Raw genomic sequence first — 20,691 nt, forward strand, 5'->3', positions numbered from 1 at the left:
TTGCAGCTGAAACTCCAGATTCTCTGCGATGTCCTCCACCCTTCTCGTCACGGTGCGGCGGGACAGCGGGATGTTTTCAAACGCTTCTTTTTTCTCTGGCCATAGCATAGCAGTGCTGCAGACTCGACCATGCACTCTTTTCTGCATGCAGCTTTGTAAAACAGCCTTGTTGTTTTTCTAGCTTTGCTAGTAAATCCGTTGATGTCCGCGCTCGTTCGGCATCAGTCAAGTTTTTGTATTTCGCGGCATGTTTCGTCTCGTAATGCCGTTTCAAATTGTACTCTTTAAACACGGCGACATGCTCCCCACAAACCAAACACACAGGTTTACCCTTGACTTCAGTAAAGAAAAAATGAGTAGTCCATATTTGTTTGAAAGTTCTGCTTTCGGCATCCACTTTCCTCTTTTTGGCATGAGCCGACATTTTCGCATTTTTCAGAGGTGACAAGGAAGGTAGACACGCATTTCACGTGCACAGTTGACGTGCACGATTGCGTGCACTGTGAGAATAAATGGGCTTCAAAATAAAAGCAATGTGGTTTTAGTCCACCCATAAGATAATTAGAAAATATGTTTTATTTTCTAATTATCATGTAATCTTTCGCGGGCCGGTCAGAATCATCCCGCGGGCCGTATTTGGCCCGCGGGCCGTACAATGCCCAGGTCTGGTCTAACATCACTGTTGTACAACCATATCAGTTGTTGGATGCAGACCTCTGGGAGCTTTTGTGGAGTTTTCTCTTCTGGAAATCAAAGGACTCCTGAGCCTCGAAGAGGAGAAATGACTTTGCTGATCCCCTCATTACAGAGTACAGTTTCTATATTCGAAGTGAAGCTGTAAAAAACAGGTGAGGGGGTGCCAGGCGCTCTGAGGTTCAACCTACACACTAAAGCATGAATAAAGAACCGATTGCACAGGCAACTTGCAAATACTTTTTTCATACAGTCCAGGTTTGCTGAGCACACATGCTCACATTTAGCAGTGCCCTACTCTACAATGCACAGGACCCCAAGCATCTACAGTCATTCATTTCCTTCAGCCCACACTCACCACAATTGAACAGGAACAATAGATGAGGTCATCACCTGACTCAACCTCAAACTCTGTTCTTTGAAAGCAGCCAAAATGTCTTTCTACATATACGTCTTATTACCTTGCCTCCGGACTAGCTTTTAAATGTGGGTCTAAAAAGGTAAATTAGAAAGGTTTTACATTTATTTGGCACCAAACTGTACTGAGATTAGCCAACCTGGTGAGTGTTCTTCCTACAGCAGTAAGCTGTTTGGCAGCGGTGAAAACATCTCACTCTCCTGTTGATAAATACCCACTGAGTCTTCGGTTAATCACTCGCCTCCCTATGCTAGATCATATTTTCTGGCAGATTCTACCAGGATTATACAGTTAAAACTATTGTCTTTTTGTCTTTTCCTCCTTTGAATGTGTAGTATTCCTGCCTGCTCACCAAATCCCACCACACTCAGCCAGCCTCTCTGCCTTCTATGTGATGAACATAAATCACCAATTTCATTTTTCCGTAGAGATCACTTCCTCACTCATTGAGAATCTTTTTTTGTCTTTCTCTCTCAGGGCTGGAGCCCTTTCACTGGTCCCTAACTCTATTTTCACTACCATGTGAATATAAAAACCTAATATCCAAGTGTTGCGAAGGGTGAATCCCTCACCTGGGCGTCAGGCCAGATAACAGGAGATCATATTGCAGTGCACACTGAGGAGTCCAGACACTTGCTTTCACTGTAATCCCCTTTTCCCTGGAATCACACACACACACACACATCGGTGAACATGATTAACTGTGTGTGTGTGTGTGTGTGTGTGTGTGTGTGTGTGTGTGTGTGTGTGTGTGTGTGTGTGTGTGTGTGTGTGTGTGTGTGTGTGTGTGTGTGTGTGTGTGTGTGTGTGTGTGTGTGTGTGTGTGTGTGTGTGTGTGTGTGTGTGTGTGTGTGTGTGTGTGTGTGTGTGTGTGTGTGTGTGTGTGTGTGTGTGTGTGTGTGTGGCGAGAGATAGATTGAAAAATATCACATCACCAAGATTGTGAGGGGAACAGTCGTGGGCTGTGCTAAAAGTGACTACATTATTTCAAATATTTTATATAAAAACAGCTACAATTATTATTCGATAATCATAAAGTTGACTGACAGAAATATGATAAAGGGATCATTTGTCATATATGGAAAAACAGAAAATAGTTTTGTACTCTTCGGGATTGCCATTGATGATTTTTTTCAAATGTTCAGCACCTTTAAGAATGAGCTTCTATTAAAGCTATAATAAACCAATCAAAACTATGTAATTACTACTTTATAATCCATAAACCCTTGTTGTGTTTTCTAAATGTTTTATTTTCTCTGACTTTGCTGCTAAATAAGTCATAAAACATTGCAGCAAAGAAACACCAGGTGCAAGTTTTCACACAACAGAGAAACAGATGATTCTGGCAGATGTATCCAGTGGCGAACCGTGTCTATCACAACTGGACCTTCTGTAGACACACACACACCACCCCCCCCCCCCTCCGCGGCATTATAATGTCCGTCTTTTCACTGAATTGTCGTCTTGAAAAGGGTACTCACAACGATTCCGCAACAACTTCATCTTCACCTGTTGCACTTGTCATTTAAACGTTAAAAACAATAAAACGGCATGAATTGCTTTGTCGCATTCATCTAGATCAGGGGTGTCAAACTCAATTTCATCACGGGCCACATTCGCATAAAGGTTGCACTCAAAGGGCCGGTTGTAACGATATAAATATATAATATAAATATAAAATAATGTATTATATTACATTATTGCTTCTGAATTGGATTATTATCGGATACGGATAGTATAATAACTTAGTAATTAACTACATCTGAAAGCAGAAGTCTCTTCAGTGTGCATGTAACAAAACGAGATGCATTGTGGGATATGTAGTTTATGGGCAACCTTCTTCTGTAAAGTGGCATTTAACCGGTATAATAAACTTATTATATTCTTTGCAAGCTCTTGCGGGGCCACATAAAATGAAGTCGCGGGCCGGATTTGGCCCCCGGGCCTTGAGTTTGAGACCCCTGATCTAGATCCTCTGTCTCGAGCCAGTTAACTAGCGGGCCTTCTAGAATACTCTAGAACCGAGGGGAACTCTGAAAGAATACGCCCATTGGCGACAAATCAATATATGATTGGTTGATCAAACTGTCAGTCCAAACGCTCTCATTCAGTGCAACGGCCAGGGCATTCGATCAAGGATGTAGAATACCCTGGTTGAAGGATATTCTACCCAGAGACCCAGAACAAGATCTGATTGGTTGCTTTCTTTTCTAACACAAAACCACTGAAATGCGTAGTGCATGATCCGAGAAGGACAAACAAATCAACGTAACACTGTAATATTACAGATCAACAACACAGATACGATTCTCATTTATTCATTTTATATACATTTTATTTATATAATTAAATCGATATTTTGTTTGTTTTATCTGAGTGTTCCAGGGTATTCTCTGAATACCTTGAAGGCCCTGACGGTTCGCTACTGGATGTATCAAACAACTGTAAAATATTCAGGTTGTCAGAAATGCAGTTTCAGTAAGGCTTTAATGTTAAAGGGGACCGATCATGCAAAATGCACTTTTTGATGTATTGCATACATAAATATGTGTCCTGGTGTGTCAGGGAACTCACGCAGCATCAGAAAATAAAACCCTTTCTCTTTTCCTCCGTACCCACATCTTTTAAAAACGGGGGTACAACGAGCTGATCCAGATTTGCTGCTGATTTGACGTAATTTCGGATGGTGGACCCACAGAGAGTTCCTATCACAAACCATGCCTGATGTGTTTTGGACGTAATATGGCCTTTGTTTACATTAGCAAACATTGCTAACACTCAGAGCTAACCTGTACTGGAGAGCGCATGTGATTAAAAAGCAGGAAATAAAAAAAGGAACTCACCTTGTGATAAACCCGCAAGAGAAAAAGCATTTGAGCTCCATAATGTTTCAGAAATAATCTTTGATGTGGATAAGAACAGGATGGCGTTTTATCACAGCAGAATTGTACTTTATCTCCGGTAGAATTCTGATCAGGCATTAGCTCCGCCTCCTCTCTTTTTTTTTCAAGCTAAGGACCCAAAATCCGCGTTTCTCTAACAGGGCTGGAATAGAGGGATATAAGGGATGTCTAAAATGCATGATGTGTTTGTATTTTGAGAAAAACACATCATAGACATGTTTTTATATATTTTTATATATCTGAGAACCATAATATATGCCTAAAACTAGCATGATAGGTGCACTTTAAAGTATGAAATATCTTCAAATCGGAACAGCAACTCAGAATCAGATATCTACATCTTATGTTAACGCTCTGAGCTATAAAATACATCAGATATTATTTGTATGGTCCATGGCATGTCACATACTTGTAATGGTCTTACTGTATAATGATTTACTTTTTTAAGGGATAAAGGAATCTTAAAAAGGACCTGGATTTATTAGTGCTTTTATTACGAGACAGAAACACTGGTATTATTTGAGTGTGTGAGTCATCGCGGCATAATATGCTCATTGAGAAACCTAATGTATCAGGAATTACCACAATGGATGTGTTGAGTACTCTTCTCATATTATGTTGTGTTTGTCTATTAACACGTTTTTTTCAGATTAAGTTACAAGAGTTCACACATTTTTAGTTCAGATCAAATGAAGGCTGAGTTCAAGAATAGGTGGTGCAGTTGAGATCAAATTGTAGGTTGAAAGAGGTCCAAGCAAGGGAGGTGGAGCGGCTATAGGGTCCCCCGCTTAACACCCTCATACTACGCCCCCGGGCTGTTTTGGCATCATGAAACATAACAGGCGTGTGGTTAAGATCAAAATAAAGGCTGAGTTTGAATATAGGTGTGGTCCGAGAAATGGCACAGGGAGTTGGGGGTAGGAAGTGGAGAAGGGGCCATCGGGATTATAATCGCAAACCCAAATAGGTGTCTAGATATTTATTATTGTCAGTGTTTGTCAGGATAGAAGAGTAAGCACTTACAAATTAGCCTCGTCTTTCTTCGAACATCCAATAACATTTATTGATATGTTAGAACCAGCTTTATAGAACACACTAAGGTTTGTGGAAATCAGGAGAACTTCCCAGGAGAAACTATAGGACAGGCCAAAGAAACCTGGAGACTTCTTTCTTTCCATCAGAGCAGAACCTGATGGGGCAACACTGGCCAGGCAGACGTGTCAATGTATCACTAACAGTACACAATCCCATCACCTTGCGATGCCAGGCACGATTTATATTTCTCACAGCTGAGTATTCACACAGAGAGAGGAAGAGAAAATGTTCACAGGGTGGGGATGTTTGATTTTTTTTTCAGGACGGATACAAGACCAAGGTTTGATCAGTATGTTTCTGTTATCTCGGAATCAAAAAGTCTGCAATGTGGTTTTGTTTTGAAATTGATCTATACCACCTAAATCCCTCTGGTCATGGTAACAATCTAAAGGTGTGGAGGTTGTGATCATTTTTAATCCATCTGCTCGAGAATGATCACGTTTGGAAGTTTTATTCAACAATCATTTACCGTGTGGTTTAAATGTAAAATATGTCAAGTATAAATGTAAAGATAACACATTTTTATTGAATATCAGTGAGAAAAAAAACGAAAAAAAACAGGTTGGACATTATTAAACTTTTGTTTAAATGTGTTAATACTGTTGATAGTACTAAGGCTCAGTGCAACAACAACAAATATAACATTCTTATATTTCTGATATTGTGATAATCATTGTGTGGAAAAACTAATTTAGACAAACTTTCTTTACTTATTTCATATTTTCAATAGGTTGGAACTGATACAAAATAATGTCAATTAATTTACAATTATATCATTACGTGTACTTTTTCACGTTGACTTCTAGAAAAATACCAGCAGATAAACAGCTGTGAGAAGTTGTAATGGTACATTTCAAACATGGACAACATTACAATGTGTAAGCCTCTTTTTCAGATGAAAACCCCTTTATGAAATCAACTGTTCATCCAGTAGAGCTCTGTAAAGAAACAATGTGCTGGGTGATTATTAGCACCTTTCCATGTGTAACCCTCTCACTCGTGTTTGCTTTGTTTGGCATCACATATCACAGACATTTGTTTTAAAGGAAAACAGAAAATGCTAACGGCTGTTTTGCTAGCAGGAGTGTCAGCAGAATCCGGTTTCTACGAACTGAATTGTTAAAACTGAGAAATTAAGTGAAACTTTGAGAATTATTAATTCAGAATCTTGTTCCACAGCAGGATTGTCTTCTGTTATAGGTGAGGCTACAACTGACACATTTGCCACAGCCAAAGTAACCTCAACACAAGTTATGAAAACGACCTATCCATCAGAAGAAAGTGAAAGTCTGCCTTAATCAAAAAACAATGCTAAAAAATAAACTATGTTCTAAAGTATGTGGAATTCGACCGATTGTAGTTATGAGGGTCCTTTACTGTTTAAACATCACAATGCCCCAGAGCACAAAACCTAGTACATGAAGAAATGATGTTCCCAGTTTGATGTTGAAGAACTTAACTAAGTTTGAAAAATAAATACTGACCTTGGTAACAGCAGTTCAGATTGTTTTATCAACTTCAGCCAAAATAATTGGTTCTGTTAATATAGCTCTCTGGCCTCAACAGGAAATCAGAAGTGCTGAAACAAACACAGCGTCTGAACCACACACACAACAGAAATCAGGAGGATTGTAATCACCATTCTCCTGTGAAACCCTTTAAAAGTTGATATCGACCTTCCTGCAGGAAAGAGAAGCGCAAGTTCACAGAAACTTTCCAACATCACTGACATTAAACGCAACAATTATAAAGGCTGTATACCACTGACTGCCATGTCTACAGCACATGATCAATCATGAAGGTAAGGTATGTAAATGTGTTGATCAAACCCTTTCACATGTGAAAGTCATTGAAGTGTTCAAAGGGAACAATGGGCTTTGAGGGACACATAAAAACACAGCTGACCACAGAGCAGCTCCTTAAAGGCAAAGTGTGCCTTGCTCAGAGGTCTGACAGCTGAGCTTGTTAAGGGAATTACTCCTCCTGTGCCATGGCCCATGACCCACAGGGATTCTGAGTAATCAATCTACATTCTGTACACACAGGACATGACATGAGACTAGATGGGTTCAAGGTATGATATCAAATCAACAGCAGAGGATCGCAGCAGAGAAACAGGGGCGGCTGCGCTGATGGCTTTGCCGCACACTGTGCAATCATCTTCCACAGCACTTACCAGGATCAATGTAACCCTTTATTTGAGAGAGTCAGAGAGAGAGAGGGAGAGGGGGAGGAGAAGCTGCAAGTGTTTCTTACTCACCTTTTGCAATGCTTGGTAATATCTCACTTAATGTACCGAAGGTAAAGATCCCTTTGGAAGAAACAGGCTGCATCAAAATGTTGATAGAGTATTGAACAGGTCTGCATGGTGTTTATTTGTCAGGTAACACTGGCACATATTTGTGTTTACAGGGCAGCAGTAGCTCAGTCCGTATTGACTTGGACTGAGCCAGGCTCCAACCCCTACACTGCTCCTGGGCGCTGCTCCTAATAGTAAGATGGGTTAAATGCAGAATCTGGGGCGGCAGTAGCTCCTTCGGTAGGGACTTAGCATGCGAACGTTCTGATTGGTCAGTACCAAAGTATAGAAGAAGCTGATGGACAAACGGTGCTGCTTTCATTATTTGTGTTACATAATATATGGTTAAGAGCGCGCTGCTCGCGTCATGGAGGCATTAGAGACTTTGTGAATGCTGAACCTCATCTCTCTTAATGCTCCGATTCACTCGATGATCGCACGGGCCTGACACCAAGTTTATCAAAATTGCTAGCTATTTGCTAAGTAAGTTAGCCTTAATTTGAACTTGTCAATTGTATATTTGTGCACTGATGTGTCTGCTTTTCATAGCTCCGCAACTCAGCACCTAAAGTCTGGTGAATAAACAAACTCCATAGTCAGCCGACTGTACATAAAGGTAATTTGTTTGCCCTGTTTTTGTTTAAATTGTGTTGTTGTTCCGGTCTTCGTTGCTGCATTAGCTGGTGTGAGCCGTCCTGGCACAGCCATTGAGAATGTGCCCTCTGTTGGTGGAGTAAGAAGAAACACTTTCCCTCTTTAACATCTACTTCTGTGTTCAGGCCTCCACAAAACCTGCTCAAAGTGTGTTTTCCATAGCTGGCAACATTATAAGTAAGGAGAGATCTTGGCTTCTCCAAGGGAAAGTTAACATGCCATGTTTTGAAGATCAATTGACTATGTTTTCATAGTCAATTGTATAGTAGAGTTCCCAAATATGTGTTCTCTGTAAATGTTGTTTTCAAGTTATTATCTATTGATTTTTCGTTTCTAAAAAAAACCGCAAAAACTATGGTTATGCAGTTTTTTGGGGAAAAAAAGTAACAGCAAAGAACTAGTATTGAATCTTTTCACTAAGAATAGCAGGGAGTCTGTCTTTACCTACAAGGAGGGAAGGCGGGGAGGAGAACGACGAATGTGACCATGGGTTCAGGCTAATTGGCCCCTGTCTGTCATGTAGGACACTAGGAAGCCTCTTTATGTTGAGGCTTCTTGATTGCAGCAAAATCATTTCTATGCATTTACATACATTACGACCTCCGTGACCACGGCAATCGGTGCAGATTCACGGAGAATCTTATTTTCCATAAATGATTAAAAAGCATTTCAGAGCACACAACTGTCACATGCTACTTGTTTATTTATTATTGTTTATGTTAATAATTCCTGTTAGATATTTCTTATGTTGGTCAGATTAAGAGCTTGCACCCATGTGACATAATCATAATCAACCAAAAGAAGGCAACGTGAAATGTCTTTATTCTTTTGTGAAATGTTTTCTTGTGAAGGAATGCTTGGTATGAATGGAACCCCCAAGTGGCCAAGAGCCAATACATAAATAAATACATTATGAAATGAATCAGCGTGTGAATACATTTGATTCAAGAATTAAAGTGACAAACCTATGCTGGGGAAATCCAGGGGGGAATATTCACCGTCCCCTTCAGGGAGTTTATTCATCATTCAAGAAGCAGTTTAGACCACCAATCGGGAAATTATAGCGCAGGCAGTAGACATGGGAGTGTTGAGAGTGAGGGGAGGTGAGGGGGCTACGTGACTCACAGACATGACTCACATATCTTAAGAATGATATATGTATTCAATAATGAACAACCCAGCAGGAGCCCTGACATTTGCTGTTCAAATTCTAAGAGCAATTTTGAGGCATGAATTTTAGCAACCAAAAATACAAATCCTTAATGCATGATAGCGTATGATAACAAATACTGCAGGAATGGACCCCAAAAAGCCTTTCGGGAAAACTGTCAGGTAAATATATATTCCTACAGTATAGCAATTTTCACAGATCACAAACAAATAAGTATTACGATTTTAGATGATACCTCACACCTCCTTTTAGCACAGGGATGAAACGGAACAGAAAGGGCGACTCGTGGGACCTTTATTGTTTGTTGATCCTAAACACAAAGCAATGCACAGGAAGATGTATTTCCTGAGCACATACCTCGAGTGCATGTGACGCAACGCGAGTTTCCATTAGCAGCAACAGTGACATTTGTTTGCTATAAATAGAGGGCGAACAGGGTCAGCTGTTTATAATACCAGTGATAACAATAGCAGCAGGAGAGGACTATACCATATCATATTTTCAAAGTGTTGCTTTTAAATGCATCTCACAGTCTTTAGTCTCAGGGACCATGAGATATGGTTGGAAGCTTCAAGAAAGCTTATCATGTATTCTACAAGTTGACAGTTTTTCTCATACAGATCCCTCAACCCAAGACTTGTCAAAAAGTATCTTCCATCATCTGTTGAAAGTGACTATAGCTACATGTGTTTGTGTTTTGCCTCAAGCAACCAGTAGCTGGTGACATACTGTATTCACCTCACTGACACCATGTTAGTGGACACACAATCTGCTTTAGGGTAGTGGTCATCTTTTATTTGATAGCAAGATAAATAAAGGCTTAAAGAAAAGCCTTTTTGGCCTGTTGTCAGGGAGATGATGCCCCCATTACCAATCTCATATCAAGCCATACAAAAAAATGAAATCTGAATTTATAAAACTTCCGGGTAGGAATTTCACACTTTCTCATAATTTTCAAGAAGATACAATGACAAAGCAATAAAAGCCCCGTTTTCCATTTGATTGCTGTAAGGGCACGCACACAGGTCAGTGTAATAATTCATCTCAGTGTATAAACATGCTTTGTAAAGTTAGAAGTTTGCAGTGGGTAGTTGTTCATGCAGCAGAAACTGGCTCGAGAGAGTACGGTCCAGGAAGTTGTTATTTTTCCTATGGGGGTGTAAGCAGAGGAGCGCTTGTTGTTTTCCTGTGTGCAGCCTGTAAACGTGTTGGCACTCCTTTCCTGTCAAATGTGTGGCTTTATTTGCCCTCCAGGCATTTCTTTAGTGTATATACGTTTGGCAATATCACTACATTGACCTACATTACCGTGGGTTAGGGTGAGCTGGGCACCAGGACCTTGAGTGATTCTTGATATGTTGTTTTTTATTAAAATGGTTTGCCGTCAAGTTATTTTTATTTCCTCTGTGAATAGTTTAATAAAGTCAGACTATATATTTTCCCATGTGGTTGTGATGTTCAAGCCTGCCACCAGAGAACCCTATATACCTGTTCACTTCATCAGCAAGATTAGATAAGCCTATAATAAGCAGATGTGGGAGAAGTACTCATAGTGTGTACTAAAGTAAAAGTAGAAGTACCAGCGTGTACTGTAGGAATACTCTGTTACAAGTCAAAGTCCTGCATTCAAAATGTTAGTCAAGTAAAAGTAGAAAAGTATTAGCATCAAATGATACTTAAAGTACTCATTATGCAAATTAGTCCATTTCAGAATAATATATATTATGTTCTGATTATAATTATTGATGCATTAAAGTGTTATCAAAGCTGGTAAAGATGCAGCTAGTTGTAATGATTGTGAATTAACTTTAGGTGTAACTAAAGTCCTATGTAAGTGTTGTTTATATTTCACATCATCAATCCAAATCTGTGAAGTAACTAAAGGCATTAAATAAATGTATTGCCGTAAAAGTACACGATTTCACTCTTAATTATAGTGGAGAAGAAGTACAAAGTAACACTTAAGTACAGTACTTGAGTAAATCTACTTAGTTGCTTTACACCACTGATAATAAGTACTGTCCTAGAAATCGTAACAGTCCTAGAGGTAAGATCCCAGTATCAGTAAAACACCGTGGTTGTGGTCCTACCTGTTATCTGGTAGTCCTCAGAGATGTCTGAGGAGGGGGCCTGCAGCAGAGCCGACCTGCGGTAGACCACGTGGACCCTGCCCTGGTCCTCCAGCTCCTGAGTGCCTCTTTCGAGCGGCTCGATGAAATACTCGTCTGAGTCGGTGCGGATCATCCCAGCCTGCAACAGAAGGCCAGGCCAGTTAATGAGAGTGAGGAGCCATGCTGCTCTACAGCCAGAGGAAAGAGTAGGAAGTATGCTGTAGTACTCTGATACAGCCAAATGAGGCTGAAGAGTTCCTGAAGTCTTACAATCATTTGCCATGAGGACCAGCAATTATGCTTATAGGGTCACCAATCAAAATAAGTTTTGCTAAGAGCTGTGAAGGTGTTTCGAATAATTTTCTATATGTGATTTTTGTAACAATGGTCTCTTGAATACATTTAGAGATCTGATTTATCCTTTGGTGAGAATCTTATGTACTCCATTTATTTGTTTTGGCAAAGAATAATTGGTTTGGGCCTGAACTATGCAAGTGTTTTAAACCAGCACTGTTTCATAGAAGTCTAAGAGAAAATGACCCGACTTCTAACTTGATTTATTTCCTCAGTAGACTCAGTACATTTCAAGTCTTGTTCAATACAGCAGGATATTTATTTTGTAAATTACGTCTGCATTTTGAGTAAAATATACGATAAAGAAGGGCAAACTTTATGGTCGGACAACTTTATGATTGACATGTGGCTGCCACAGTGTTGTCCAGGTTTCTGCGTTGTAACATTTGAATCGCCTAAAAATGTATAGGTCATCACTTTTCTTAGCTCGATCCACTTCTTTTAATTCTGGTTCCAAAAAAAAGGTGACGGTATTGGCCAAACTTGGAGCTTAATACCGGTAGCCCACAAACCAATGGGTGGACATCACACTGCGGCAATTTTTTTTAAACACTCTATGATCTTGACTGGTGCGTTCACAGACAGATGATAACAAACCGACACAATTATAACCTACCAAACAAAGTCCTAGTATCGATATACAAACATATCCACAAAATAGACATATTCTGTAAGTATGCAGGAAAGAATGTTTCCAAGTACTGATTGCCTGCTCAAATGTATTCGGTTCTCTCTGTGTGACAATCATTTCACATTGTTTTGATTCATTTCCTGCAACTTACAAACTCTTTCCAATGATCAGCTGGTTCCCAGACAGCTGCATGTGGTGAACAAAACATCATTAGGGACACATTGGAAAAAAATTGCTTCGTGATCACTACCTGCCAACCTTAAATTTCCTGCAATAATCTGCCTGCCATGCCTGTAGTTTAGGGCGGATATATCCAAGGCTTACTCTACAGACAACCTGAATGAGCAGCTTATCAAAACCAAGTGATGTGCTGAAGCAGTGTCAGAGGCATGAAAGGCTGAGTTAAGTCACAATAAACCATACAGGTTAGCATGATAACTACATCGAGCACTGTGCTTGGCTTACCATTCATTTTCTGTAATAATTTCATTTCCCCTACACAAATGAGCTGTTAAAAAAAGCCTTAGCCATGTGTGATGTTTCAATTCTATGTGAGAATATAAATGTAAAATGCAAATATGTACAATGTTCAACACATAGCCAGCGGCATCAGGTGAGATAGGATGAAGACTAATTAATTAAAGTTGTATACAGCAAGTTGCCTCGGGAAGTAAAAACTGCTGCTCCTGTGCACCTGTGCGCAGACAGAGCCACCTCTCACAGCTCCAGTGGATTTTTGTTTCTAGCTTTCGGTCACAGGGTCGGTCGGTCGGTCCGGTCTCCTCTGCTGCACCTCGCAGACTTTACCTCACTATGGCCCCTCCGCTAACACTCTGCTGGACGCACATATGGTGCACTGCGACCAACATGCACACTGAACTCCAACTCCCATACCCAAAACTCCCCCATCTCTCCTCCTATTCACACGCAATACTGGCTGAACTCCAATTCACTTCTTACCCAAGTTTGCATTTGAACTTGAGCACATCGACAAAATATTCATGTCCTGAGGTGTGGAGCACATAGATAAACAGTCTGCGTGTACAATTAAATGAAAAGCTTTGGCATCCTGATGACCTCTTCCCTTTGAAACAGTAGGGGAATTAGATCTCCCAAAAGTTAGTTTTGTTTTTGATTTGTTTCAGTTTAAGAGGACCAGGTGCATGTCTGGCCAAACATCCCTGATAATCGACCAAAGCATTCTAACCAGGTTATGATGCCAATATACATCCTATCAAAACTGTAAAGTTTGAGTTATCGTCTGTCACTTGGCATCATTCCTCTTTGTGGATGTTGACATAAGAAGCAAAAGCCTAAAGTAAATTACATGTTGAAATGATATGAAAAATATATATCTCTTCCTGCAAAAAATGATATCAAAATGTATTCATTAACAATCAAACCTCTGCTTTAACATTAGATGATAGAATGAGTGACTCGGTAGTATTGTTTCAAAAGCAACTACCGTACTTTTCGGACTATAAAGCGCACCTGCATATAAGCCGCAGCAGCTAAATTGTCCGTCTGTCTTGCTCTCGTTCTGTCTCTCGGTTCCACTTTTACTTTGGCGCGCTACCTGTCTCACTCTTTTCCGGCCTCCAGCTTTTCCTGCTGGAGCCCGCCGCTTAGAGGTGGCGGGCGCAGACAGGTCATAGAGCCCATAGTGTTAAAGGTGGTTAAAAAAAATGGGGAAAAAAGTCGCGGCTTATAGTCCGAAAAGTACGGTAGTTGACATTACAGCTCTGTAAAGCAACAGAGCTGTTATCAAGCAGAGCAGCTCAGAGTAGAGTCTTGTCACTTCAGCTAGTAAAGCCCACCTTAAGTGAGCCTGAGGTGTTGTTAGCTTCAAGGTTAACCTCCTTCAATTTTCGGGTGGAAAGCACTCCACCAAGCTTGGCTTTGTGAGTTAGAATATCCAAAAAGCATGCTATCACTCATACTGCAAAATATGGGTTTCCCACGTAGACTTTGCTTGGGCAGGCCGCCCAGGTATATTAACGGCCGCCAAAGTATATTTTGATTAACTAGTGGACAATGATCCCTCGCTCTACGCCTCCTGTACCTGTTCGCTCTGCTATCGCGTGAAGGGTCTGCTAACAAGCGATCAACAGAAAGGTTAATGTTGTTGCACACGTCACAAAGCCAGCGGCCCCCTGAATTCAATCCTGGCATTACACCCATCACCACAGCGTCTTTTCCTTTATTTACTCACAGCACATCTCCCACCTTGGTTCACTGGCAGCTAAACAAAGTCACCTCTAGATTAACATGTTTACACCTGCGGAATATTTGAAATAAAACTGGAATCAATTCAAAATAGCATATTCACTTTTTCTCGATCGAGATCCGAAACTTCGTTGAGGTGGCGTTTCAATTTCAGATCAGTTAAGATGAAGCATTTCTTTCAGAATAAAACGAGAGGCAGACCAGAGGCCAGATTGGAGCCTCTGCTCCCAGACACATCATAAATTATAGTGGAGAGCTATTAAAAGCGCAGATTCTGAGGCTGTGTAAACAAACTGACAGATGGATAATTGGATAAAAGTTGGGATTCCGTCCAGTGGCACTGTTTACATCTTCATATTTTATGAACCATGTGAAAGGCTGTAAATGCCACCTTCTTGTTAACACATGGCAGAGGCGAACAGTGTGAGGAGTCCAATTTAAAAGGCATGCTTGAATGTTCGTAATGACACGGCAAAAGCTGACAATTAAAGTGGATCAAAAGCTTTTCTGAAGAATGACACAAGCGGAGACAGTTAAGTCGATATTAAACATAAAACAGCAAGCAACACTGCTATTCAACTCATGGGTTGAAAGCTGAGCCAAGTAAAGGAAATATGTAATCAATTCAGCCAATACTGTTTGACTCCAATTTGGTTTTACTATTTATCCAAGCTTTTCTATGAGTGAAAAAGTACTGAGAAAGAGAAAAGCTCAATATGTGGATATCTAGAAAAAACATGCTCACTGTGTCTTCTTAACAAAGCAGAAATCCTCCCCCGTGTATTGGTGTATATGAACAAGGCGTTTCAGTAATCTGCATCGCCCCCAAAGGAAGTGCTGAGCTCTCACCACTTTGAACGATTTAAACATAAGCAATTAGATACAGCCTTCCTGAAATTAATTGTGCATCTATCCTTGAACTTCTTGAAGCACACACAGCATTACAAAAAGGCAATAATCTCAAATATACTGGGAAAAAACAAACGTCATCCTAATGTAATCTTCTTCCATGAGCTAACACTGCTTAGAAATTCATATGAGCTCAAGGTATTAAACAGTGGTGATAATATTCCCTTCAGGTGCCCACTGTGAAACCATTGGATTCATTGCTTTATTCTGCAATTCATGTTAGGAGATGGTCCTCATGCTGTGTTTCACCATGTATTAAAAATCCACATTACAGGAATCCTCTCTGTTTTCTATCTCTCCCGACGCACTTAAGTTTGAAGAAAAGACTCCAACATCCTCACATGTCTAAGAGTCTGCAGTCACACACGTTGACCCATGAGCCTGTAATGCTCATTATACATCAAAATTGATTAAAAAAAAGAGGAGATCGAGGAAACTGTTATTATACATTGATCATTACCAGTGTTTGGAATAACTGGCCACAAAGGAACAGTTACTCCAAACAGCATTACAGTTATCAGATTACATTTGTCTGTAACGCAGTACTGTTGCTTCAGCAGTAAATTACATTATAGTCACTACACACAATATTATCTTGTAACTTGTGTTACTTTTAAAGTCTTCGACTATCTGCATAACGGGAGGATAGAACAAATAATCAAATCTCCATTTTTGCTCGCGCTACACTCACAACTTCATGATTGAGGAAACGGAGCAAGATGTCAGAGTAGCAGAGATAAAAAGCCGCAGCAAACATCGTGGAGGACATGTTACCCGTGTCATTAATATATCCATGGTTTCCACAGTGGAATCGCCTTCTTTCGGAACATATCGAGCAAGAAACACGTAACAGGCGGGCCGCCGCCATCAGAGAGGAAAACGTTTGCAAGCAACCTGGATCAGTGTTACTATGGAAACTAAACTAAAGAAAACACGGCTGATGTTCAAACAAAGAGCAGAAAACAAGAGGTATGTGTACAGTGTTGTCAAATCAACAGTGATGACCATTTTAAGGCGTATTCAGACTACTCATTCATTTCAATGAGACCGCTGTGATTTTGCATACATAGCTTGACATAGAACTTGACATTTTATGTAATGAGCAGAGACATAGTTTACCAGAAAGTGACTCAATGTGGCGCTTAGGGGCTAGCGGTTAGCAGCAGATGGGCAGCAAGTCCTGCTAGCATGAGGTGCCATTGACTTGATCACTATGATGCGTTCATGCTGTTTTCAGTATACATTGTTATTGCCTACATTTGTTATTAAGTATCCTGATGTTATCAAATGTAATTTATTACGTTTTGGCGAGAAACGTATATAACTTAAATAGGCTTAGATACAGATGCACCTAAAACATTCGGCCCCTGCTGGCAAAAAATGTGTTCAGGAAACTTGGGTAATCACCAAACCCTGACTTAAGTGTGAAGAGTTTTGTATCTTATCGTTCTGCCACAGGAACAGTCAGGGAATCACCAAAGTCATTAGTGTTCATCCTCTGGAGACCATGAATCTCTGTTGTAGGTCTTACAGCAATCCTAGCTACAGTTGTTAGCATCAGGCTAACATATGTTAAGCACTTTGACATTGCCCTGCCCCTTTTTGCATATACATTGCGTTCTTACTGAATCAAGAAAAACTTGGCTGCATGTATTTGGAAGGATTTTCAGTGTAAGCCTTAAGGCATTAAACATAATGATACGCCTACTACAATTAGAATGGAAGCATATCCCATAATAAGAAAAAAATAACTGGATACAAAATTATGTTATCGAGGTGCACACACACAAATCCTCTCTGACAAGCAAGAAAATAAACTGAAACCAGTGTGTCACAGCGAATTATCAACACCGGACAACCATAGCAAGCAATGATACACTTCACACGTATTATGTTGCGGTTTTTTATGTATTATGAAATGCAAGATATTTTTAGCCCAACCCTGTTTATATAATAATGATGTGTGCGTAGCTTATTGTTGCTCTATAAACTGAGAGCTTTGGTTCCAATACTGATGTCACAGTAACCCTACCATGATTCTAATATTTAGTGTACATCAGGTTGATACTGTTGCATGCAAGTTCTGGAAGAAGTATTCAAGCCTGCTAGCGTTGGGGACATAATCTCACTTTAATGCAGGTGCAAATATTAGCATTCAAAAGCACTTAAAAGAAAATAAGTCATATTTTGTTTGGAATTGTAAGCAACGCCTTCAACATAATGTAAATTGTTTAAGCAACGGACATTGTTGTAACATTTTACCACCGCTGTACAAAGACAAGAAGACGGTATTAACCACAATACTAAAATAAATCAACAAGAAATGTAAGTCATAAATGTCCAATCTATAGGCTCCTATGCTGCTTGTAAAAATGAACATAAAGCAGGAATATACTGCACAAGAAAGTTACACAAAAATGTCTCTTAAAATACGAAATGTAAAGCAACATTACATATTTACTTGCATTTGCATTTACGCCTCAAAAATCATTGCAATGGGGTCGCTATGGGGATATTATCCTGCTGAACAAAACTTATAATTACCATAAACATTTGTTTGAAAAATGGTTTGCCATTGTTTACTATCAAGAGAGTCCAATTATACTCTACAGTCTACACAGAGTTGCCACATAACATTTGATAAGCCCTTTGGCCAGAGGACAATTACATTAATTGTGCACCCTGAGAAGATGTGAATAATAGAGGAAACTGAAACTCTGCACACTATGCACAGTGAATGTCTCTAATGCTCACATAACCACCCTTATAATGAAAATGCATATGAATGCTGGATGAATAATTGAAAAATATACCTTGGTGGTTATTTTTACCTACATAATGTAATTACGTGTAAATAAAGGAACTGTGCAGAGTGACTGTTTCAGGCGACTGGTTAGCGCTGTTCTCTCCCAGAGAAAAAGACACACAGGAACTGAACAATTCATCTAGATTAAATATGATGAACATCCTCCCACCAGCAAGTTTTCAGGGGAACTGAAAATTAGAAAATCAAATAATTGCACGAGAACAGGGAGGCTGTGGCTCAGTGGAGAGGGCTGGACTTCAAATCATGGGATAGCAAGTTCTAGTCCCACTGCAGTCAGCATGTCGTTGTGTCCTTGAGACACTTCACTCCAAATTGCTCCTGTGGGAATTGTCCACAGTATTAAGTAAGTAAGTCGCTTTGGCTAAAAGCGTCTAACAAGTAACATGTAATGTAATAATGTAATGTAAAAAAATGACTCCAGAAAATGCACTTTTAAGCTTCCGATTTCACTTTAGAGTTCTGTTTAAAACTACACCATTAAACAGTCCGCAGATTCCTGACAACAACAAACTAAACTGTACCTGGTTACCAAGAAGTAACCATTTTAACCAGGATATGAGATTGGAATATGAAAACATAATTGTTTTAACAAAAGCCATACAATAATTTGACTAAACAATGAACAATGGTAATATGTGTGTGTGCCTGGTTTGCCAACAGCTATTGCCACTGAGCTGACCACAGGTTGTACTACAGTTTGTGATCACTGTCAGAACCAAAACCATTTTAGAAACAACACACGGAAATGACCTTAATGTACTCAATTGAAGATATAATTGTAAACAATATATATCTAGTGTTCAAACAATGGTCACCAGATGATCAATACAAAAAGGAAAAACTGTAGAAACGAGGGAAACACACATAGTATGTGTTCTTCTAAACATATTCAGATATATAAAAACACTAAGTGTATACAACTGGTGTTTTGCAGATACATTGGTAAATGGACTGCTCTTACAGTCCATTGCACTTTTCTACGCTTACAGGTAAAGCATTGCATTCACACTTTCATAATGCTGCGGGGTACCTCTTAACAAGCCTTAATGGATGCTCTCTCCCTGTTGGGCCACAAACACCCCGTAATGATGGGCCTAAGTATACATGGCTTTGTTTTATAGGTCACAAATTGACACCAATGTTTGCAACAAAGTAGCTAATTGGATAATAAAGGGATTGAACCCACAAAGATAAGGTCATATTGCTACAAGGCTATACACATCTCATGTATTGCATGTTTTACAAAGATAGGATTACAAAAATTGTAAAACAAAAAACCAAGGGATTCTCTGCATAACCTCAAACCAGTCGTACTGACAGAAGATTTAATTTAATATCGCCCAATATCAGCAAGGTCAACTTCAGGTGAACTGCCCAAAGCATGGATGGGATTATTCAAACAGACGTGCACATTCACGCATTACGTCACCCTCATCTAAACTAATAAAAAAATGTATAAACAGGAATCTCTTTCACAAACAAAAAACATCAGGAAAGTACATTTTCTGCTGGAAGTGATGTTTCGAGGAGGGAAAGTGCCAGATAAAATATCTGGTGGATGATTATTTGGCAACAATCCACTTTTTATGTATAAAATAAAATAGTGCAAAAACTTAAAAAACCCACTTTCACATCGTGCAAGACCTTCACAAATGTCTCTCTGCCGTCTCAAGTTTGGCTCTCCAGCAGGAGGGTTTCTGATGGCACATTATTTGCCGACAAGTATTCTGGGATATAGAATATCAGAGGAGACAATGGCAGGTGTCTGACAGAGGCTCAGATAGTTGGTACCTGAACACAACCCCTCAAAAAAAGGGATCAAGAGTCCTGTGTTCCATCAGTTTAATATCCCCAACATCAGCCTTGGCCAAGCAGACAGCACTCGTCTGCCAAGAAAAACATATGGGATTCAGCTGAAGGGCTCCAGTTTTTCAAAAACAGCCTCTTTCAGTCTAAACTTCTTAAGGAGGTCGGTATGAACGTGCTTTCGTTTAAAAAAAAGTTGAGGTACTGCAACGTTGAAAAAAGCTCTGAATTCAGCGAGGACACTGCCACCTTTCACCCTCGGTGTTGTTCAAAGGTGTGTTTGCTTCCAAAAATGTGAGCAAACCTTCGTCATCGTTACCTGCCATTTTCATCCCCAGCCTTTAAAGGAACTTTAAGGGGAAAACATACACAAGTTAATTTCTTGTGATTTGCAGGGGAGTCCAGTAGAAAACTGTTTTTGAGAATGCTTTACAGTACAATAACAAACTGACATTTGCAGAAATAACTCAGAAGTGTACATTGAATTTGCGAAGCTAGATTTGAAGTTCATCCTCAGATGTATTTTTGCCTTCCGAAGTGTCTAACACAAAAAGTTCTATATTTTTAAAGAAAGAAAAAGAGAGAGTTTTAGGG

General features: G+C 39.7%; 1 protein-coding gene and 1 long non-coding RNA gene across 2 annotated transcripts in view; one reads left to right on the forward strand and one right to left on the reverse strand.

Annotated features, from left to right (window-relative positions):
• Positions 1-20,691, reverse strand: part of adamts3 (ADAM metallopeptidase with thrombospondin type 1 motif, 3) — a 204,381-nt gene that overhangs the window by 157,153 nt on the left and 26,537 nt on the right. The window contains exon 4 of the mRNA XM_034091711.2: positions 11,324-11,483. Coding sequence (XP_033947602.1) covers positions 11,324-11,483 — 160 coding nt within the window. The remainder of the gene's footprint in view (positions 1-11,323; positions 11,484-20,691) is intronic.
• Positions 16,349-20,691, forward strand: part of LOC117452902 (uncharacterized) — a 56,511-nt gene continuing 52,168 nt past the window's right edge. Inside the window, exon 1 of the long non-coding RNA XR_004552806.2 lies at positions 16,349-16,433. This is a non-coding gene — a long non-coding RNA (uncharacterized lncRNA). The remainder of the gene's footprint in view (positions 16,434-20,691) is intronic.

This window comes from Pseudochaenichthys georgianus, chromosome 9 (assembly GCF_902827115.2).
Source record: "Pseudochaenichthys georgianus chromosome 9, fPseGeo1.2, whole genome shotgun sequence".
NCBI classification, from domain to species: Eukaryota; Metazoa; Chordata; class Actinopteri; order Perciformes; family Channichthyidae; genus Pseudochaenichthys; species Pseudochaenichthys georgianus.